This window comes from Porites lutea, chromosome 3 (assembly GCF_958299795.1).
Source record: "Porites lutea chromosome 3, jaPorLute2.1, whole genome shotgun sequence".
NCBI classification, from domain to species: domain Eukaryota; kingdom Metazoa; phylum Cnidaria; class Anthozoa; order Scleractinia; family Poritidae; genus Porites; species Porites lutea.
In genome coordinates, this window is record NC_133203.1 from 31,387,897 (window position 1) to 31,409,349 (window position 21,453).

The 21,453-nt window shown below is 39.1% G+C and overlaps 1 protein-coding gene across 1 annotated transcript in view; it reads right to left on the bottom strand.

Annotated features, from left to right (window-relative positions):
* LOC140929616 (condensin-2 complex subunit G2-like) overlaps window positions 1-21,453 on the bottom strand; it is a 32,534-nt gene that overhangs the window by 7,980 nt on the left and 3,101 nt on the right. The window contains exons 4-30 of the mRNA XM_073379370.1: window positions 20,788-20,857; window positions 20,334-20,418; window positions 19,236-19,370; window positions 18,272-18,366; window positions 16,822-16,891; window positions 16,261-16,353; window positions 15,982-16,074; window positions 15,520-15,645; window positions 14,427-14,549; window positions 14,180-14,236; window positions 13,432-13,584; window positions 12,682-12,813; window positions 12,312-12,405; window positions 11,210-11,302; window positions 10,884-11,023; window positions 10,527-10,604; window positions 9,386-9,456; window positions 8,740-8,908; window positions 7,883-7,978; window positions 7,680-7,760; window positions 7,151-7,276; window positions 6,221-6,315; window positions 5,373-5,469; window positions 4,521-4,620; window positions 3,220-3,297; window positions 1,860-1,966; window positions 493-624 (exon numbers count right to left, since the gene is read on the bottom strand). Coding sequence (XP_073235471.1) covers window positions 493-624; window positions 1,860-1,966; window positions 3,220-3,297; window positions 4,521-4,620; window positions 5,373-5,469; window positions 6,221-6,315; window positions 7,151-7,276; window positions 7,680-7,760; window positions 7,883-7,978; window positions 8,740-8,908; window positions 9,386-9,456; window positions 10,527-10,604; window positions 10,884-11,023; window positions 11,210-11,302; window positions 12,312-12,405; window positions 12,682-12,813; window positions 13,432-13,584; window positions 14,180-14,236; window positions 14,427-14,549; window positions 15,520-15,645; window positions 15,982-16,074; window positions 16,261-16,353; window positions 16,822-16,891; window positions 18,272-18,366; window positions 19,236-19,370; window positions 20,334-20,418; window positions 20,788-20,857 — 2,789 coding nt within the window. The remainder of the gene's footprint in view (window positions 1-492; window positions 625-1,859; window positions 1,967-3,219; window positions 3,298-4,520; window positions 4,621-5,372; window positions 5,470-6,220; window positions 6,316-7,150; window positions 7,277-7,679; window positions 7,761-7,882; window positions 7,979-8,739; window positions 8,909-9,385; window positions 9,457-10,526; window positions 10,605-10,883; window positions 11,024-11,209; window positions 11,303-12,311; window positions 12,406-12,681; window positions 12,814-13,431; window positions 13,585-14,179; window positions 14,237-14,426; window positions 14,550-15,519; window positions 15,646-15,981; window positions 16,075-16,260; window positions 16,354-16,821; window positions 16,892-18,271; window positions 18,367-19,235; window positions 19,371-20,333; window positions 20,419-20,787; window positions 20,858-21,453) is intronic.

Consider the following 21,453-nt stretch of genomic DNA (forward strand, 5'->3'; position numbering starts at 1 on the left):
ATAACATGATTCAAATCCATTCAGGCGAAACAAGTCGACCTCGAAACTTCACCGCTCGCTCGGTCGCTGCAGCTGAGTCTGCTCATGGCTCTATATTTGTTTATATGATACCACCACAAAATGTCATGCCGGCGAGGGTCACCCCGGCGTGAGTTCACCCCGGTTGTTGTACCAGGGCGAGAATTTCACTCCAGTACGAAATCTCGCAACGGTATCATTTAAACGCGAAACGACCACCCGTTTCGGTGTGAAATCGGTCTGCTGGTAGACTGGAACTGGTATCGCATGCGTGATGTTTGCGATTTTGAATCACACGTGTATTTTATCAGCATGAAGTGTACCTTCAAATAACGAGATATGAAATGACCTAGTCATCATGTAAACGCGATACGGAATCAAAAAGTAATTCCGGTATGAAACTCGCGCCGATGCGAGTTTTCTCATGTACACACCCCCTTGGGAACTTAACAGCCTTCCTCCAAAGTTATGTACCTGCTGTTTGATGTTATTTATCACCGCAGACAGGAGGGGCCCCATAAGACCTGCATTTGTTCCAACACGTCGTCTTCTAACCTCTGTAAGTAGAAGGACTTCTGCCAAAGCAGGACGAACAGCTAACAGGGCCTACAAATAGAGAGTCTGGTGCTAATTCGGGCACATAAGGGTAATGAATTACGACCTATTTTGCTGGGGGAAGTAGACTAAAATTAATTGATGGGTACAATTCGTGACTAAAAAGTTAGCAACAGGCATTTTCTAGGTTGGGTGCATACCTTCCAAATAAGTTTGGATCATTATACGTTTTTGGAAAACCTCCCACCTACCTCTCCCCTAAGCCAACATTTTGCCATAGGTGAGAAGTAAGTGTTAATGTTGGCTTAGGGGAAGGGTAAGTGCGCAGATTTCCAGAAACGTATAAAAGTTTCATGGTGTTTCAATGAGAATAATAATAATAATAATAATAATAATAATAATAATAATAATAATAATAATAATAATAACAACAAACCAACAAACCAATAAACAACAACAACAAAACAATAAACTCGAGTACAGATTTACTTCATTACTTGCGACAAATAAAGAACGTTTTAGTGAACTCAAGTCAGTGTGTATACCTAGATTTTAATCAAAACGTATGCTAAATAGTTGCGTGTACGGCTCCGTCTATAAAAAAGCTGCCCCGGAAAAGAGAGCCACCCTCCCAGCCGGGTCCACTTTATCGAACTTTCATATGAGAAAAAAAAAAAAAAAACAATTTCTTCCCTTTGCTCGAGCCAAGAGCTTACAAAAGGGCTCGCGCATGCTCTGATTGTCTCGTTTTGACCTAATTGACACGGCTGGGCTTATATGGAGAAAGGTTGGCCCAGTTAGGAAGGTGACCGTACCACCGAACAAAAGAATAACCCAGGTAGGCGGGTCACACTTCTAGCCGAGCCAACTAGCCCACCTACCCCTACCCTAACCCAACATTTTGCCTTAAGTGAGAAGTAAGGGTTAATGTTGGCTTAGGGGAGGGGTAGGTGGGCCGTTTCACAGAAACCTCAACTGCTCTGCCAACATTTTTCTCATGTAAACGGTTTGTTCGGAAATGTCAAAAGGAAATGTTGGCTCGCCCAGGGTAGCTCGGGTAAGCGAGTGACTCCTTCTACCCGGGACACGTTTTTTCTATATAAACGGGAGCTAAGGAAGACATCAAAAGGTAACACAGCAATGGCGAAATCACTTTCGACTGGGAGATAAGCTTACTGCATTGCAATAGTAAAAGGCATGTACCCCTCGCTTGTGAAAGTTCTTTGCTGATGCGTTTCTAGACATATTAATTGTAAGATCTAAGTGGTCTTGCAACCCATACTGACCTGAGTCAGAACATCACCTTCATCTGTCTCACATGCAAGGAGAATTTCCAGCAAATTTTGTAGAATAGTGGACACTGGACCACTTCGAAGATTAACATTCCCTGATTCTATAAAAAGCGAGAGAGTGAGTGATTGAGGCTGTGTGATTGAGCCCGGAAAGCTTTTGCGTCGGCACGAAAACCATACTGGATAGGGCTTCTATTTTACACATGAAAACGGTGATTTTGGCGCGGTTTGGGTAACGGAGCGAAGCTGCGCCCGCGCCGATCCCTAAAGAGGAGAGTCACATATCGGATAGGTGTTTATACTATACTGGATAGCTTTTGGTGGCGCCACGAAAACCACATACCGGATAACGCTTCTATTCACACACGAGAACGGTTGTGGCGGCGCGGTTTCGGTAACGGAGCGAAACTGCGCCGCGCCGATCTCTAAAGTGGAGAGTCACATATCGGATAGGTGTTTATACTATACTGGATAGCTTTTGGTGGCGCCACGAAAACCACATACCGGATAACGCTTCTATTCACACACGAGAACGGTTGTGGCGGCGCGGTTTCGGTAACGGAGCGAAGCTGCCCCGCGCCGATCTCTAAAGTGGAGAGTCACATATCGGATAGGTGTTTATACTATACTGGATAGCTTTTGGTGGTGGTACGGAAAGCTGCTGGAGAGTTTAAGCTTCACGTATACGGCAAACGGCATACGTCAGATTCAAGTTGAGAGTTTCTCAAAATAGAAAATGAGCAGATAAAAACAGCTCAAACAAAAAAATTCTTATGGATAAAAAATTGCGTGAAACTACTAATTTATTTGCAGAAATAATGAACTGTAAACGACAAGTAAAGGGGAAACTTGGTCACGTGGTACAAACTCGCGTTTACCGTTTGACGTAAACGTGATGCTAAAACCTCTCTATTCAGTAAAGCATGAACATAGACTTAAGTGTAAGTGACATTCCCTCGCTTAAGGGTGTTATAGTAAAGTATGCACAAGATTACATCCATAGCAAAGCCAATCATTAAAAAGTAAACACCCTTTAGGAATGTCAGAGATACTCGAATATTACTTGACACAGTTTGTTAAAATTTTAAGCGATCGTCATGTTCTAATTGGTAGACTCTAGGTGAAGTAGTACCAGATGGAGTAAATGTCCCCCATAAGAATAGAAACGTTTCTGCCCGGGATTGGACGAGGGAATTAGAAAACACGAATGCCTTTAATTTTTTATAGACAATAAAAGTTACCTATAGATCTTAATTTATAAACAAAGACCTATAAGTGGATACACATACAGTAATCACCACAATGAGAAATTCGGGCGCATGAGATAGCTATATTTTAGAGGTATCTAACTTACCGTTACTCAGGACCACACTCAGTGCAATCTGATACAAGACTTTAGCAAGCTGAGGTAGAAACTCTACTGCGTTATAACCTGTTGAGTAAGAAATCCCTTAATTATTAATTGACACCAGAGTTTAGTCTCTGAATTAGAATGATTTTATTTAGCCCGTGAAACAATATCTAACAATAGGTGCCAAATAATTACAGGTAAACAACAACAACAAAAAACATGAAATTAAGTACTGATAAGCGTAGTTGTATACTAGGTCTGCCTATTTGACAGATAAAGAAAATTACTCTAAAAGATAAGGAGTGAAAGACAAAAAAGTCTCTTCGTCCATATCATGGTCTAGTAATTGAAATTCCACGACAAACGATCTCGGATTTTGGAGAATTTAAAGACCAACAGCAAAGAAAATAAGAAGGTTTCTTCATTATATATCAAACATTACAATGAATTGGGAGATGCGCTGTGTGCTTTTCGACGCGGGCAAAGATAACTGTTTTAAGCATTTAAGTAAACTAAGCTGCTAACACTGATGTAGAAATAACTACGCATTTAAGCCGTAGCGATAAAACTTGAGTCGGGCGCTGCATGTTGTACAGGGCGCATCAGATAAACCCGTTTACTGCACAGGTTATCTCGTACCCAGATCTCCACTTACTTCTCACTTAGGGCAAAATGATGGCTTAGGGGAGGGGTAGGTGGGCAGTTTCCCTGAAACCTAAATTGATCCCAAATTTCAAGGATTTTTCAAGGATTTTTCCAGGACAAATTACAGTTTTCAAGGACTGCGATTTATGCAATAAGTCCGCACTCTTTAACTCGTTTTTGAACACCTTACTGCCTAAAGCACGTCATGGAGTCATTTACGGTTTTTACTTCTTCAGCCATGGTTGATCACATTATTTTACACTACTTTCCACAACAACGCTTTGGAAAATGACTGGGTATGACTCGCAATTGCATCTGAAGTACAGAAACAGAATTTAGAATAAAGAAACAGAAGTAAGATACTGCTCGTGTACAAAAATGTTTTTAGACAAGGTAGTGAATATCAAAGATTTTTGAAGACCTAAAAAATCAATCAAGTACTTTTCAAGGACCTTGACCGAATTCAAAGACTTTTCAACACAACTACTAAAATTCAAGACCTTTTCAAGAACGTACGGACCATGATGTGGACATAGTCGAAATGGGACACTGCTGCTTTAAGGCCCTCGCCCACCTATCAATACTGTTGGATATTAATTGTAATTTAATATGCTTTTTCATAAGAAAGCTTGAAAAAAGCTTAACGCGAAACAGCTCACCTAGTTTAGCAAGAGACGTTGTGAATAACGCTGCGTGGTTGTAAAACTTTTCTTGTGTTAATCCAAGCATTACCATCTCACTTAAACAAGTCAAAATTGTCTACGAAAAAAAAAATACGACTCAACACAAGCACAAACATGTTGCTGAAAAGATGAAAAAGCAGCGACCACGCCGTTCTTAGGATACTCGCTTGTCCATGTTGTAAATATCTGCAACGTGTCGCCGCAACGACACATTGCATTTAAGGTCGATTTCTTACAGCCTAGTCCGCGCGGCCAGTGTACAAAGGGACGGTGGGGGAAGGGTTAATGCAAGCGCGATTGTTGGGGCATTCCGGATTTAACGTGCTTACCTAATCCTCCCTTCCCCCTTCCCCGAACGCCGGTCACGCGGGCGACGTTTAGTTAATCATGCCATTAAAGGGTTATGCGTGTTTTAACGCCAAAACCGTGGCAAGCATCATAACTTAACAGTTTTGGGTGAGAAATCTATTCATCACACTTATTGCGGCAAAATGTCAAAGAGATCTGTTCTCTCATCCTCTCAATCTTACAATGCTATACCAGATAGAAAACTCTACAATGAAAAGTTCTTCTCCGAAATACAAATGAGCGTCGGCATTGGTCAACCCTTTAAGTCCCAAGAGTGATCAACATCAATTTTCTCCTAACTATATCAAAACATCATCAATAGAAAAGGTTAGGAGAATTAATAAAATGACCAACACAAACGAAGTGCTTTGATCTTTTATCAAGTTCTCTCAACTAATTCTATGACGCAATGTATGGACACTAGTGTGGAGAATTTGTATTTGGACCTTGGGGCTTAAGTTGTTAGTTAATCCAGTATACCTTTACAAGTTGCACCACAAGGGAACTGGAGTAATGTCCTTCTTCAAGAACTCGTTTAGCACTCTTAGCTTCCGATGGAAGGGAGATGAGACAATTCCTAAGTAATAAGAACAAATGGGAGAACGACAGACAAAATGTTGGTGGAGATGTACAATCTTATCTTACTGTGTTACAATCGTTCATTTTGTAGCTTACATTATCTGGTAAATCTATTGCCTATTAAATCTATTGCCACACCTTAAGCCACCGACAAAGGAGGCGTTTTGGTATTGAAATACAATGTAAATGATAAAGGACAGGAGCCTTATCACTAGGAGCCTCTATCTCCACTGATTTCTTGAGTAAACTCTTTACTGAGTAGATTTATGAATAGAACGGCTTGTTTCACGCGAAAAGTGTCATATTTCCGCGTGTCTCGTATATGTCACCGTGAAAAAATAAAGTTCAGTGAAGTCGAAATTAGGAGCTCGTCCTTCGACCTTCTTTTTTTTCACTATACGTCCATTTTTCCAATTTTACAGCCGCTCGGATCTGGGTATCATGAAATAAAAATTAATGAATTACCCGACAGAGCGTGTAGTGGTGGGACGATAGGAGCGAACTGATGAGGACCACTAAAAAGTTATCTTTGTGAGTGGTTTTGATTTTTGTGGTCATACATTCCCCATGTAAGCATGCACTTCGAAAAAAGTCGACGATTAAACGTTCTGTAGACGATTTGGAACTTTTCGATGGTCAATACAGAAAAAAAAAAGTGCCAAGATCATTGGATCTTTGTCATGCAATGCAATAACACATCAAAAGACACAAAACAAACAAACAAACAAAAAACACAAACACAAACAAACCCTTCAGAGCTGATTGCTGGTAGTAAAACCCTGTCAGCCCAGACGAGGACATTTTCCAAAGCAGCCATAGCGCCACCATACTCTTCGTTCTTTTCCTAGAACAATCCATTGCAAAGTATTAATTTGATTGACGGCTCAAAGAAATGGGAGCCCAATCTAAAGTGTACTTGACCTGCCGAGGAGCCAGAACGTTAGTAGGACCTAACTGCCCATGAGACTATAGGTCTGGAATGAGTCGAAATGCACTCTGGGACTGTTTTGGACACTCGCTTCTTTTTAAAATAGGCGGATTCATCGTGACGTCATTGTTTACATTTTTGCTCATTAGCATACGAATTAATCCATGGAAGATGTGGCCTTGTATACCAATCAGGTGCAAAAATTAAAAGAGCTGGTTAAGTTATGCAGTTTGTGCAAGTTTCAGCCCTTTGCAACCAGTATCAAAGAAAATAGCAGCAATTAAAAGGTGCAAAATTACTGGGTGGCAAACGGTTAATGAGCTCATACATTCTTTGTAAATTTTTGGGTTTTCAAATGGAATTTCTCCGAAACTATTTGGCATATCGGGCTCAAATTTTCAGAGATAACTGAAATTCTTATGCTCTTTCAATATTCAGAATTTTCATTTTATTAGCTTCATTATAGATAATGATAAGCCTATGATAATGAGGCAAAAAATGTAAACCAGGATTCCCCTATAGTCCATTTCCGGAAAAATTCCAATGGTACAATTCGGCACAAAACCGTTTTACACTCATGCACAATTTAATAACACTGTAGACAAAATCCTCAAAAACCAACGCTTCCAAATTCCAATTCGATCTGGAACGTACGGACACGATCACAGATGTTCTTAAGAACTCCTAAGTGCTTCGTGGATAAACAAATTACAATTTATTTACAATTCTAGCCACCAATGCGAAAGCTTACCATGTGGTGTAAATGGATCTCTGTAAGACAATACGCTTCAAATGACTTGTGAAAGAACTCCACTTCACTTTGCGTCAAAGGCTCAGGTGTTGGCCGACTCGGTGAAAGACGAGACTCGATAGTTGCCTAAAGGAAAATATCAACATGTAAATGAAGGGGAAAGGAGGGAACCATTGATACTCGAGTCGAGAGAAACAAAATGAAATTTTTATAAAAGCGTAAGAAGAGAAACTTCTACGTCTACAAGTAAATTTCAGCCAGAAAGTCAACGCTCGCGTTTACCTCTTGACCTCACAGATTTCACGATGTTTTCTTCTCGAAAACTTTTGGCGGGAAACTGTTTTAATGCTAGATGTCATGGAACCTCGAAGTAACGAATGGGAGCGCGCGCTGTTGGGGAAATATGTTCAACTATATAGCAATGTGCTTTCTAGCATTTTCAGACCCCTCTATTACTCCATTCACTCCTTTCCTCCATTATCCACCATCCTCCACCCTACACCTGCCTAAATTCAGTAAATTGCCTCACCATTGTCATTCTCAAATTATCAGTAATCTGCCGTAGAATTTCAGGATACCCCTGGACTGCTGTACGACATGTAGGCTCACCCTGGCGATAAGAAGAAATAAAGAACAGAACAACAAGAACAACCAATCAGAGACAAAAAAATCAAAGTAAACTAAGTGCTCGAAATTCTCTAGCAGTAGTTTGATGTTGATGTTTGTGCTTACCATTAGCCAAGAAAGGAATTCCAAAGCCAACATTTGCTTATTCTCCACGGGGAGTTGAAAGGCCACTGATTTCTTCTTTCTTCCGGTCCTTTCCCCCTGGATACAACAAAATCTAAATGAATTTTTATCCCACCATAAACATACAAAAGTCCCTCTTTGCTAAGGTGTTTTTTCCGCGTCAGCCAGGGCGGTAACGGATATAAATGACGCAGTACGAAATAAATTATTCATTTTATCAAAAAGACAGTTTTTTTAATTATTGGATGAAGTTTTATGATATCCGGAATAATTAAGGTCATAACTAACTGGCGCATACCATATCTGAAAGATGCGAGCAATATGTCATCGATTCGAAGGTATATTTGATTGGAAACGTGGTTGATCCATGACATAATTGATTGGAAACGTTGGAAACGAGGCTGCTAGGGCAATAGACCATCATCACGACGCCAAGCGGTTTATTCACGAGTGAACTAAAACAAATAGCGTTCACGGCTATCCGAAGACGAAATAGCTGATTTCTAACTAAATCTGAACGGAAGAAATACAAGAATACGCCAGACATATCGCACGACGGATTTTATTTATTTAACAGTACCGAGAAATTGTCCAAAGGTTTGAAGAAGTCTACGAGGCGGTAATGCTAGAAACTTAAAAAAATTTTGACTGGATAATAAAACAATTATTGTATTCAACCTTCGTAGGATGTGAAGAATTAGGCAGATCTCGGGGATGTTATCCACCTCGGCCTTCAGCATCGGTGAATAACCATCCTCCTAGATCTCCATAATTCTTCACATCCTACGAAAGCCGAATTCAATAATTGCTAAATATTTTGTTTATTCTTCACGGCTTACCGTTCTCGGATCTTTAGGTGGTCCATTCATTCCATCTACAATCCACTCATTTATAAGCTCGAGTACATCGGTGGTTCTGTCCCAGGCGCACAAACAGTTCAGAAGGGGGCCGTATTCCGTATTTGGAGTGGTAACAGGCAGAGAGGACAGAGATGACAAGCATTTGGCACTAGAAACACAATTACACAATCATCCCGAGTTACACCAACATTGGCCATATTCACACTAGAGACGGATTGTTCGTTTGAAACGGGTTATCCGTTGGATAATTCGAGTCAAACAGATAATACGTTTTAATTTCAAAAGAGAATGGTCCTAATTTTGGATGGACAATCCGCTTGGCTTTATCCATCTGTTTTTTCCGTCCAATTTGACGGATTTTGAAGATGGATTATCCGTCTCTAGTGTAAAAACGGCCATTGAGCCTCTACAATGTTTGTGGGGTTTTATTCTTAAGAACTGCCGAACTAAGATGACAATTAGAAACGGGCACGACAATCTCAACTGTACTGGAAAGTAGCCTTCAAAACGTTTCAGTTTATATTTCTTAAATCGTGGTTAAGTTAACGCGCCGTAGACGTCTAATCGTCTTTATCTTCGTTGGTCATGTATAGTGTTTTTCTTTTCCTGCAGTAACTGTATTTACCTGAAAGCAGGCAGAGATGACGAGGGCAAGAAACCAGCGATCACTAAACACGCTGCTTGAATACGAGGGTGCTGTTAGATAGAAAAACGGAGTAAATAAAATAAAACGTATAACATAACAGTAAATTAAAATAAACTAAAAAATTCCAGTTGAAAATCGAGTGAGGTATAAGGTAAGCTCGCAAGCCTTGTGTCAAATGTCGCATAGTCTTTATTTCAGATTTGGCCTCAGTTTTTATCGACCTGATATTAGGGAGCTTAACCAACGAAGACGGCTCCGTTGGAAACCTTTACAGATCTAAGCATAATATCCGTAAATCTTCCGCTTCTAGAAGGTGGCAAACGCCCTCCTTAGCAGCTTTTAAGCGCAGCTTATCTAAAGCTAAATTTTAATTCATATTTCTATCCTGCATTGTAGAACTTTTCACATTGTACACTGTACTAGTACTTTTATTGTGTTACGGTGCATTTTATATTGAAATGTATATATAAATACTTGTATTCTGGGTAGAACGTATTTCGTAGAGCACTCAATTCATTTAGTTGAAGAGCATTGACTTTTAATAATCACAGGAGTTCAGGCTTCAGGAGTAATCATCGATCGTTTATTGCGACAGTGCTGTTTCGTATGGTCCGAAATTGTAGAAGCACAGTCATCAGGCAACTTCCTCTAATTTTTATATTAATAACACAATTATTATTTTTTAGCTAAATAGTTTAGTCTTATCATAAGAAGACTACTTTGTAAACCACTTTGTCAGTGACATTGGCTTCCATATTAAAGATTAAATTATCATTATTAAGGCAACGGTTATCGTTTTCGTTTTCTTAACTTACATACGACCCTTTAGAACTCAACTCCAGAAAAAATTCGCCCAAAGGTGAAAAAAAAAAGAAAAGAAAAAGAAAATTTCAACGAAATGGAATGAGAGCGATAATGTTTGAAACAGCGCGAGTTCACCCTTTAAGTGACGTTTTCGACGTCGTCCCCATCGTTGTTGCTTAAGCTCCCTAAACAGAGCAAACACGCACGACTAACAAAATCGTCAATCTTGCATGGGCGATGTAAGGCTGGTACTCAAAGAATTCTAGGACATTGTAAACATTACTAGACGCGAAACACTTCTGCAAGTTATAGTCACCTTTAATCCTCCAAACAGCTTGGGAAGAGCCTTTGTGAACTTCTCAACTAGCTTGGTCTTTGTCGATTCGTTTCCACCCTTTGGATTAAAGATGTATAATACGCAATAAGGATGCAATGCGTAATACCCGTAGCAGATAAAAATGTGAGATGCAGTCGATGCATGTTGCGTTTTCAGGCGAAAGGCGAGCACGAAGCGGACGTGAAGCGCGAGCTAGCGGGTACATTGTGCTCCATGTCCGCTTCGTGCTCGCCTGAGAAAACGCGGGGAAAAAATAGCGTCTGCCTGTCGAAAGATTGAGTACTTTAGTCTTAGCAGACCTTGAGGCAACAGTCATTACACAAACAGAGAACTTACTTTCTCTAATTTGTCCTTGATACCTCCCCAGCAAATAGCAACTGTTTCAGCCATCCCCGCTAAAACTCCTGCATCAAATGTATCTGTATTCGCTGCAGCACTGTCTGTGTTTTCCTTGTCCTCGCTTGAGGTAGGATTTTCTATACAAAAGGGAAAAATGACGTCGAAACGAACTTTCTCTGTCAGAAAACTTTTTCGCTGCTATGCAACTTTTGGAATCAAAACAAGCAAAAACAACAAAAACAAACAAAACAAGCAAAAAACAAACAAACAGAACAAAAGAACACAACACTGAACTAAAACAAATGAAAACGAAATGAACAAACCTTCGCTTTCAGATTCGAAAGATATGTTACTTTCATCTCCTCCTTTTTGTGCAAACTTTACAAGGCAATGACAAAGACAGACCATAAACTTTCCTACAGAGCGAACAAGATATGATGATTGATAAAAATAAGAGTACATAAAACATAACTATTGAACAAGTTATTCACGTTTCCAAGGACAAACAAATGAACCAACAAGCAGTGAAACTTGACCTTTTGACCACACCTGACCCAAGAAGATTTATAGAAAACATCCTTTTAACTCTTAACACACGCACATACTTTTTATGAGATAACTTGGTTTACCGACTTTCATGTCTGTTTCCGTTGCAGGGAGATATAATTTATCATATGCTGCCAATATTACGGGGACTGTAAGTACTTCGGAATAATAACTTAACAGCTGCCACTTTGAATATTTTTCTCAAGAAAAAGTACTTTATTCTGTAAACTACTCCGAGGTAAAGTAGGATAAAAGTAAGTTTGTAAAACACGAAGAATAAAGGTCGGTTGACAAAAAAAAGTCTAATTCAAGCCGCGGTTTAAAAAAGTCATACGATTTCCATAAAGATAAACTCGACGCTTTCAGGAAACTGTTCAATATAAAAAGCGTTTAGATATTAGGGTTGAGAAAGCGGAAATTCCGTTGAGAACGCGGGTTTCTAAAACGTGGGCTATTCTCCGTTTCAATAACCGACCCAAATAGTCCGCTTGAATCCACAGTCAATAGGCTACTTCCAAGACCCAAAAACCCTCACTTTCAAAATGAGGCTAAGTGCACAACCTTTCTTGTGAAAATGAGTTTTATTTGTATGAGAATGAAAATTTTTCCGTATCGAAGGCTGAGCACTTAACCTCGTTTTGATACAGAGGCCCGGGGGAACTCGGACATGGCCTATTGAACCTCTAAGAATCGTCGCTATTTACCGTAAATAACGCTAAAAATGCACTCCTCCAAACACAAAAAGAAAATCGACAACAACGAACTTTTTGGGCGTTTCCCATTAAAATAATAGCCCTTCAAAGAAATCTCTACTACTAAAAGCCTTAAATAAGACAAGATTTTTTTTATGAATTATAAAAGTACTCGCTATAAATCAACCTGTTGCTGATACTGTTGAGTGTAGATGTACATATTGGTAGAACTTCCTGGCTGCCACAGGATTGGACTGCCATAGGGCTGAACAGCGCGTTACCTTCAACAAACGGTATAAAACAAAGAATTCAAAATGAGATGATCTTTCAAAATATTAGAATAAACTCTGACTTACGGCCTGTTTACATGGAGGGAGGGACCCTAGGCAGGTGAGCTAGCCCGCCTGTCCATATAATCTCTAGAGATTATATAGACAGGCGGGTAAACTCACCAACCTGGGGTCCCCCACCTCTATGTAAACAAGCCCTAAAATCAGGTTCATGTAGAAGCTCCTCACTGTTTTTTTATGCAAAGAGATGTTAATGTTACCAATAACCTGTGTGTCGGCTCCTTTGCCTGTGGGGTGAAATGAATTCACGAGCAGTTTCACAATTCTTCGGATTACCGCTGCAGATTGTTCCACCTCCAGTTGAGAAAGCAACTGTTCTAAGGGTACTATATTCCAGAACTGTAAACACAATAATAAACCAAACCGTTAAATAATGATTATAGCAAACACAAGAATGTATTTCATACGATATCCTGTTACGAAAAAGTGGGTTAAAAAAAACACGGTGCAACTGACAACGAGAAATCCGATATGAGATAACAATTACACAAAACATTACAGAATTTACAATGATACACGAGGCAAATGGGATCAAACTAACACCATCCTTCACAAGTGAAGACACAGTTATCTTATTTTCTCTGTACATTGCTGCCCTCATAGCTACATAGCTAGTAGATCACCTTCTTAATAGGCTCAATTTCCTCCGCTCTTCTCCCTAGTACCCAGGCGCTTCTTGCGATTTTCGACGGTAATCGCGGCACAAGAATCATGGGAAAGCTTCAAAAACGCAAAGGCACAAGGGAAGGCTGAGCGTAAGAAACGAAACTTCCCAATTTTCATCGTTCCCATGACCCCTTTGCGCTGCGACTACCGCAAAAAATACCTAGAAACGCCTGGGTAAGAGGCAGGCGGCTATCTTTGTGAGTGCGCGCCCGTTTTGTTTGATCCTCCCCTCAAAAACTACTTCAAGAAATATTTTACTAAAAAAACAATGTCTTTTTTGGCTTTACAAACCTTGATTGCTTTTAGTCCTTTGACAAGAATCAACACATCAAGAAAAGCCACTCTCACTCTCTCAGCTGTATCATGCACCAGATCTTGCAGATTACCCAGCAAAGGTTTCAGGAGTGGATGACTAAGACGATTGTCCAGCACAAACTTTAAACCCTTAAAAATAACAAGATAAAATAGACATCAAGTTATGGCCCTAAGTCAACAAAAGGTCAGTAAAAAAAATATGCTTGTTATATCCCTAGACTAATTGGGACTACTTTTGTTTGATTGTTGGTCACGCGGCCTTGAGTAAGTTCAAATGCACCCCTTTTCGACTTCATTTTTTCCCCTTAGAAAATCTTACCTCAGGTGAGGACAAGGAAAACACAGAATATCAGGTCCGAATACACGTACATTTGATGCAGGAGTACGTTATAGCAATATTGAGGAGGTCATACACCCTGTATTTGGCGGACGACTAGTCTGCTACACAGCCATTTTTAGTGTCGTTACGCAACGCTCCTCCCCATAAAACACTGTTTGTGGGGACGAGAATTGCGTGACGACACTAAAAACGGCTGTGTAGCAGACGAACAGCTCAGTTTGTTTTAAACGTTTCTTCCCATAATTATCACAAGTAAAACGAACCTGTAGTTAGTGGACACGATACAAGTGCAGTTGCTCAAAAAACTTTAAAAAGAAGCTGGCTCTTTTAAACATTTACAGCAGAAATTCATGAAGCATTGTACTTAAGTAACCAAAAGCTTACCTGAAAAACTGCCACTCTCACAGCACTTGAGGATGTGTCGAAAGCCAGCTCATTGATCTGAATAAAACAGTTGTTATTGTTATTGAATTAGAACAAACAAAATTTGAACAAAGCTTACAGTTGATCAAAACCAGAAACATATCCAACCAACCAAACACAAAAACAATAGGAACAACAAAAAAACTCCTCAAAAATTCCACAACAAAGCTCCTTTGAAGTTTATCGTTGTTTTATATCAAGCTCTTACCAGTGTTGTTAGGAACATCTTAATGACATGCGCTGGAATAAGTTCCCAGAATACACCTGTGATGCGACACACACCATGAATGGCAGTGGCTCTGACGGTGGGACATGGATCCTCTAACAAGTCCTGAGGAAGAGAGAAACAGATAAACAATGGTAATAGGACTGAGTGGAGGCCGATTCGGTCTGTAATAATACAAGTGTGGAGTCCGATTTGTTTAATCACGAGTACGATTACATACTGAATTGGACGACACAAAGTTCTGTCACCAAGTAATCATAACGATAACAAAATTTGTGATATTTTAATTTTTTTTTTTAAACAAAACACAAGAAATTTTGACAGTTTTTTTGCTAGCATTGAAAAAGAAAAAAAAGGAAGTGTGGAATCGTGTACTGTCCAGTTACTTAGGCATGACTCATACTGTCCTATTACACTGTCCTGTTAGTGCTGAAATCAGGACAGTTCATAGCCAATCAGTTTTGAGAATTTTGTTATAGCGATGATTAAAGCCAAAATAGAAAAGCCTTAGTTTATTATTCGTGAATTAATAAATGGGTATGACAAGTAAGGAGAGAGCAACCTGTAGGCAGGCATGCATCGTAGGTCTAATAAAATGAAAAGGACGACATGTATCCTCAGCAGATTGACTGAGGGACAGTATGTGGAAAGTTCCTGGCCACCAAGACTTGTGGGCCTATTTACAAAAATTAATCTTCTGAGAAAAAAGGTGATTACATGTAGATGAAGTGCATGGTTTTATTTTGTTGTTCACGCCTGACTTCTTGTTTGCCTTTCATGTAGGCTTCATTCCTTTTTTTTCTTTTAAGATGGATTAAAATTGGAAACACTGTATTTGAAGGTTATGGCATGCGCTATGGGGTCTCTAAATGCAACAGATTCAGTCGCAGCTGCCAGATATCAATTGTCCAATCAGAGATCATATTTGTAACAAAGGTGTCAGTCTTTGTTAGTTCATTAGCCGATCAAAAACAATAAGCAAATGTGTTTAATTTAGTTTTAAGTGTCCGTAGTGACAGCATACAAGGCAATATTTATTCAAGTCTATTTTACAAAGCACTTAATGCATTTATACTTTAAGAATATCAAATTGCTTCTGTAAAAGAGCATCGATCTCTTCGTTCCCAGCATCTGGATTCTGGAGTGGAAATGTATCTGTCAAAAGAGCTGTGGCATTGGCTCTAACCATTGGGTTTGCAACCTAGTAATAAAAGAAATATTCAATTATTCACCATAGCTAGTGCTCAAAGGCTCTTGGAATTCAGTAGGAGTTCAAACTTTAAAAGTGTAAGTTACAACAATATTGATATTTTTTGTAATATAATTACTAAGTTACAGTATACAGGTAAGAGATAAATAGTACAAAGACTTGTCTCACATTGTTTTGTTTTTGCTTTTGTTTTTGTTTTCTATATTTTAACATACAGGATATAGTAATTATTATTGTATTATTACTAATACAAAGGAATTTGTAACCCTGTGACAGAAGTTCTTGATAACATGTTCAAAAGGAAGAGTTTTAGTTTGTATATTAAACCTTGAATGCTCTCCATATTATTGGTTGATACAGTCGGAGGAGAGCTTCATCAACTCCTCTTTGCTTCTTTTGCTGATGAAAGTACTCCAGCACCTAAAAATTACAATAACAATCAATGAAAACGAAATTTACTTGCAATGTCTAGATTTGAGGCATACATGTACAAAAGGTTTTGACCCAGGAGTATAACAAACTCGTCAACAGCACCTCCTCTCTCTGCCTATCATCTGCCTATTGTTATTAATGAAGTGAAGTTCGCAAGACTAACTACAAGCTGACCTTTCGGAGTCTTGAAGCCATGGACTGAGTTCCACTACGCTGGGCATGGACCGCAGAATACATCAGATCTTGAAAGCAATTCTCTTCCAGCACCTTAAAATGGCACAGAATAACACTTACTCCCCAATTTCGCTTTTAACCTACCACCCTTTGAAGATTAACTTTGTTCTTTTCCTAAAGAGTTAGCCAGCCACAATTCCACATAAAAGAACGACAATCAAATGGGCAACAAAACTGCTTGTAAAGAAGAAAGGCAAACCGAAAAAAAAAAAAAAAAAATGAATGAGAGAGAAAGATCAAAATAGCTTTGCAAAAAAAAAAGGGAGTCCACATTTTGGCTTGTGCCCATTAACAAAAAACAAAAAAGGTGTTTAAGTATGTCTGACTAGTTGGAAACATTACCATTTTTTTGTTGCAAAACTAATTTTTAGCCATTCTCAAGCTAATTATAATTATTAACTGAAAACCAGTCCAAAGAAGAGGAATTGGCGAAAAAGGCAGTATTTTTGCTACTTGCTGGCCGCCACCAAAGGTTTAATAATACGGGGCAAAAAACACAACCTTTAAGTATGGTCCAGATGCAACTCTCCAGGCACGGAAATAAACTTCACCATAGAGACTGAGCACATTCCTATGAATAAAAAAATATACAGTATATATATATACAATCTGTTTGAAAAATTACAGTGGAACCACCATTCAGGGGACACCCTTGGGACCAAGGCAACTGTCCTTTGAATGGAGGTTGGGCTGAGGTTTGTTAGTAATTAACCAGCAAATAAAAGATTTTTATTTTATTCTGCCTCAGAATCTGCGGTAGTCAATACTGTAAATCCTCTATTAAGCCCCCTGAGGGGCTTATTTATTTGAAGCCCAGCCCAGTGAAGGGGTTGAGAGGCAGGGGTGTGGGGAGGAGGGGTTAACTGAGATGGGGGGCTTATTTAATTTAGAAAAGACAACAGTGTCAGTTATCCATAAAGAACTAGGATACAATGCAAAATGGAAAAACTCAAATACAAGAAGAGTGGAGGTCATGCAGAGGAGGATCAGAATCAAATCCAAACTTCCAGTTGGTGAATAAACCATCCCGGATCAGTCCGTGATTGATTAAAACAGTCTATCATTTATTAGTGAAGAATATTTAGGAGAGGGGCTTATTAGAGGGAGGGGACTTAATGGAGGGTTTATGGTATTTCAAGCAGCTAGATAATGCATACAAATTATGGTTAACTTATCTCTGCAATATTGTGTATTGAATTCCCACAAGTTTAGGACATCAATTTTATAAGAAATTGTTCAAGTTTTGAAACCAACGCCATTGTGACTAGACTACACTTGCATGTAAACTCATCGATGATTTTTATGGTCAGTCACTTTTTGAGTGCTAAGGTGTCCCCTGAAGTGAATGGAGGTTAAATTGGGGTTTTGGGACCCAGAAAAAAGTGTCTCTTTCCCATAAGTAGAGGTGCCCCTTCAACAGGGGTACCAAATTTATACAGAGATTAATTGTCTTGAACATTTTTGGGGGACCAAATTTTGTATCCCCTGAATGGAGGTGTCCCTTGAATAGAAGTTACCACACATAGAGATTCCACTGTAGTAGTATACAAATGATATTAGGGTGCAAAGAAAGTCAGTTTTACAACTTGCCATTTGGGCAAGCTGCAGCTAGCATGTACTAGCCGAAAAGTCATTCCAACTAGCCTGAAAAAAAATTGATGCTCAGCGGGATTGATTACAGTTCTTCTGATATTCAAATTCCTAAAAAAACATCACTTGCTCGTCGGGCAAGTTAAAAACAGAATTCACTAGCCCAATAGCAAAATCCACTAGCCCCGGGCTATCGGACACTACTTTCTTTGCACGCTGGATATTGTACATGGTATGCATGCATTTCCACTGCCTCTATTAAAATTAGCTGTATCAATTTACAGGTAAGAAGAAATTGGCTAAACCTGGAGGTGCGTTTTGATTGTCAGTCACTCTCAATAAAGAGCATTATTCAACTTACATAGCACATGATGGAATCTGATTCTTTATTGTCTTGTGAAACTCCTTTGATAATTCAGGGTTCAATCCAAACAAGTAACTGAGAAAACGTCTTCCCTTAAAAAAAAAAAAAAATGCAAATACTAGTGAACATAAACCAGAATCTACTGTAGTTAAGTTCTAAGAGCATGTCTAATGAGGCACACCAGTATACCTTCAGTTGTAACTGCTAGCAGCTGGCATTTTAAGTAGAGTTTGACTATAAATACAGTGTATGTTGTGCAATTAATCAGGGCCAAGTTTACAATACTGGTGATAACAACTACTCTTTGTGATGACTTACAACCGGATGCAACTGAAAAAGGATAACTATGACAATAGAGACCTTAAGATCAAGGCTTTTCAGCAGTTCCTGCCAACTACGAACGTCAAGAGGTCACGTGACAAGTGCTTTGCCGACAGGTTTGCCGATTGAGGTTCACGTTTGTTCAGCAATACCACGCTCTAAAGGTAGGTGATTTACTGCAGGGATTTTTGCATCCTACATGACATGTAGGATGCAAAAATCCCTGCAGTAAACATGTAAACATCACCATTCCATGTTTGAGAGGATATGCTGCTTTTTAATTAGAACTTTTTTGCTTATGTATTTATTAATTATTATTAAATACATTTTCATTGAAACATACTTTTGAGGACAATTTCTCAACAATATTAAAACTAGAAGTCAACAAATGAATGAAAACAAACATGGAGACTGCCTCTCCATGAATCTGATTGTTAATGTCCCAAATATGGGCAGATGGCTGACGGGAAACTGCTATTATTTAAAACCATAAACCACTATTTGCCATTTGCAGCAAGATGGCCAAACCTTGATCTTAAGGTCTCTAATATCACTCAGTCCACTTGGCATTATACATGATTGTAACCTGCAAACAAAACCTTCAGAGCATATTAATGGCTTTGAATTTTCTTCCACAAACCTCTTCAAGCTTGAGGTACATTGGGTGAATCATGCACTGATGAAGAAGCTGCTTCATTGATTCTGAAGAATTGTCCTCAAAATCCATCAGAAGGAGGGCCTGTCGTAAGCTCCAAACTCGTTTTACATCTGAAACCTACAGTGTACAGTGAAAAAAACATTGCGGAGCAAATATATAATCTAAACCTCACATCCATGACGGAATAGCAAATGGACGATCATTGTGGAAATGTTCTGGGCAAAATCCATTCTCCAGACCTTAACCAAGAATATCCTCTGTCTCCTATGAATAATAAGCCTGAATTTCAGCTGTCTACTCAAATTGTAAGTCTCAAGAGAGAATAATTATCTCATGAGTTTGCGACTCAAGGAAAGGGCTGAAATTCAGGCTGATGAGTAAAAGGAAACAATGGAAACATTGAATCAGTTATGATAAAATAATAATTGTCAGTATTCACAATTAAAGTGATTTGCTAACTGACTACAATTATCAATCATATAATTATTATTTTATTTACTGTCTGCATTTGTAAAAGGTGTAATTTTATTTGCTTGCATGTTTGTTCATTGCACACAACAAATTTCAACATGTTTTCTAAGTCAAGAGCTACTAAAGAGGAGTCTTTCCATCTCTTTTAGGTCTCAGCTTGTAGCCAGGATTCTTCATGTTCTTGGGCTTTAATCTCTTTACTATGTTAGAGTGATTTTCTTATGACCTTGAAAAATGGTTTAGGTAAGTGTTCGTTATTTGTTTTATCAGCCAATGGATGAAAAGATCAAAACATGGACTCTTTTTTTTGCCCGCCAAAGAAAATCGTAACATGGAGAAGGCATTGTTCAATTGGCCAATTGTGTTGCAGTATGACATCAAAGCGAAGTATCGATTGATTTCTAGGAAGTTCTTGGGCATGAAGTTTTTTCACCCCACCATTCGCTTTAATAACCAACCAAAAGCCATGCACGTTTGCATCCATTCAAAAAACCAATCAAATCGCTCTATTTCTGTTCATTGGTTGTTTCTGTTTTGTTTCTTGTTCTGTTTCAAGGTCATACAAAAATCCCTCTAATAATACCAAAGTTTCAGTTTAAACTGGCTTACAATTCCTCGGTTGAGGCTCCTTATTATCAGGTATGGTAATGCGTGGGTCACCAGCTCCTCCTTGCCTTCTAACTCATTAAGAAACCTGCAACATATACCGGTTTTAGCACAAATTATTATTATGTATTGATGCTTGGATACATATTTGCACTTCACAGGGCTGTCATTAAGAGGTGGGGGCTGGGGATTTCCCCTGGCTATTATGAACGTTGCCCTGCGCTACTTTCATAGGGAAATAGAATGAAAAGAAATCCCTAGCTGTTTGATTGACTGCCTACTTGTTGTATTTACCTGGCAACTTGAAATCTTGGTGACAGCCCTGACTTCAGTACTGACAGTGTAAGAGGGACCACATAGTCAAAGTGTAACATACCCTTTCCTAGCTGAGAAGACTGGAGGGAGGGAACTAGCTGCCATTTTAATCAAGTCTGCAATGCACAGTGTATGCACTTACCAAGATTCACAAAGCTGTGCAATGTTGTTCTGCAAGGACTCAGCTCCTTCTGGTAGGACCATCAACAAGCCTTCAAGTGATACAATGTACATTCAAGAATAACTATTGTTAAACCAGCTTCTGTAAGTGGATCAGACCCGCTGTAAATGTGGTTGCGCTCATATACAACGCTTTCTTTTTCCTTCTGAATTAGTTTGCGTCTCTTAGGTACCAAAATTACTTCAAATTGTAGTAGCCTTAGTACTCACTATTTCAAATTTACACCAAAAGGGGACGGAAAGAAAAAAAAATATAATGACCCTTTAATGTCCCAAGAGTGACCAACATCACTTTTTTCCTATTAACAATAAATTGACAAGTAATACAGTGTACATTCTACAGCTACATGTATAAAGTTTGTTGTGACACTTTTTGTTGACAGAGAACATCAACTCCACATGAAGAACTGCAAAAATTTAAGACATTGTGTGAGGGTGTATAGCCTCCCCACAGACGTCCCTTGGGGTTCATTCATCACGCATTCATTTCTCCCCCATGGAGGGAGAGATGAATGGGTGACGAACAGACCCCAAAGGACGTCTGCGGGGAGGCTAGAGGGTGTACAGAACCGTTTGGCTTTATTCCAAACTTCTTTGTCTGAGGTGAGCAACTATAATAATAACTACA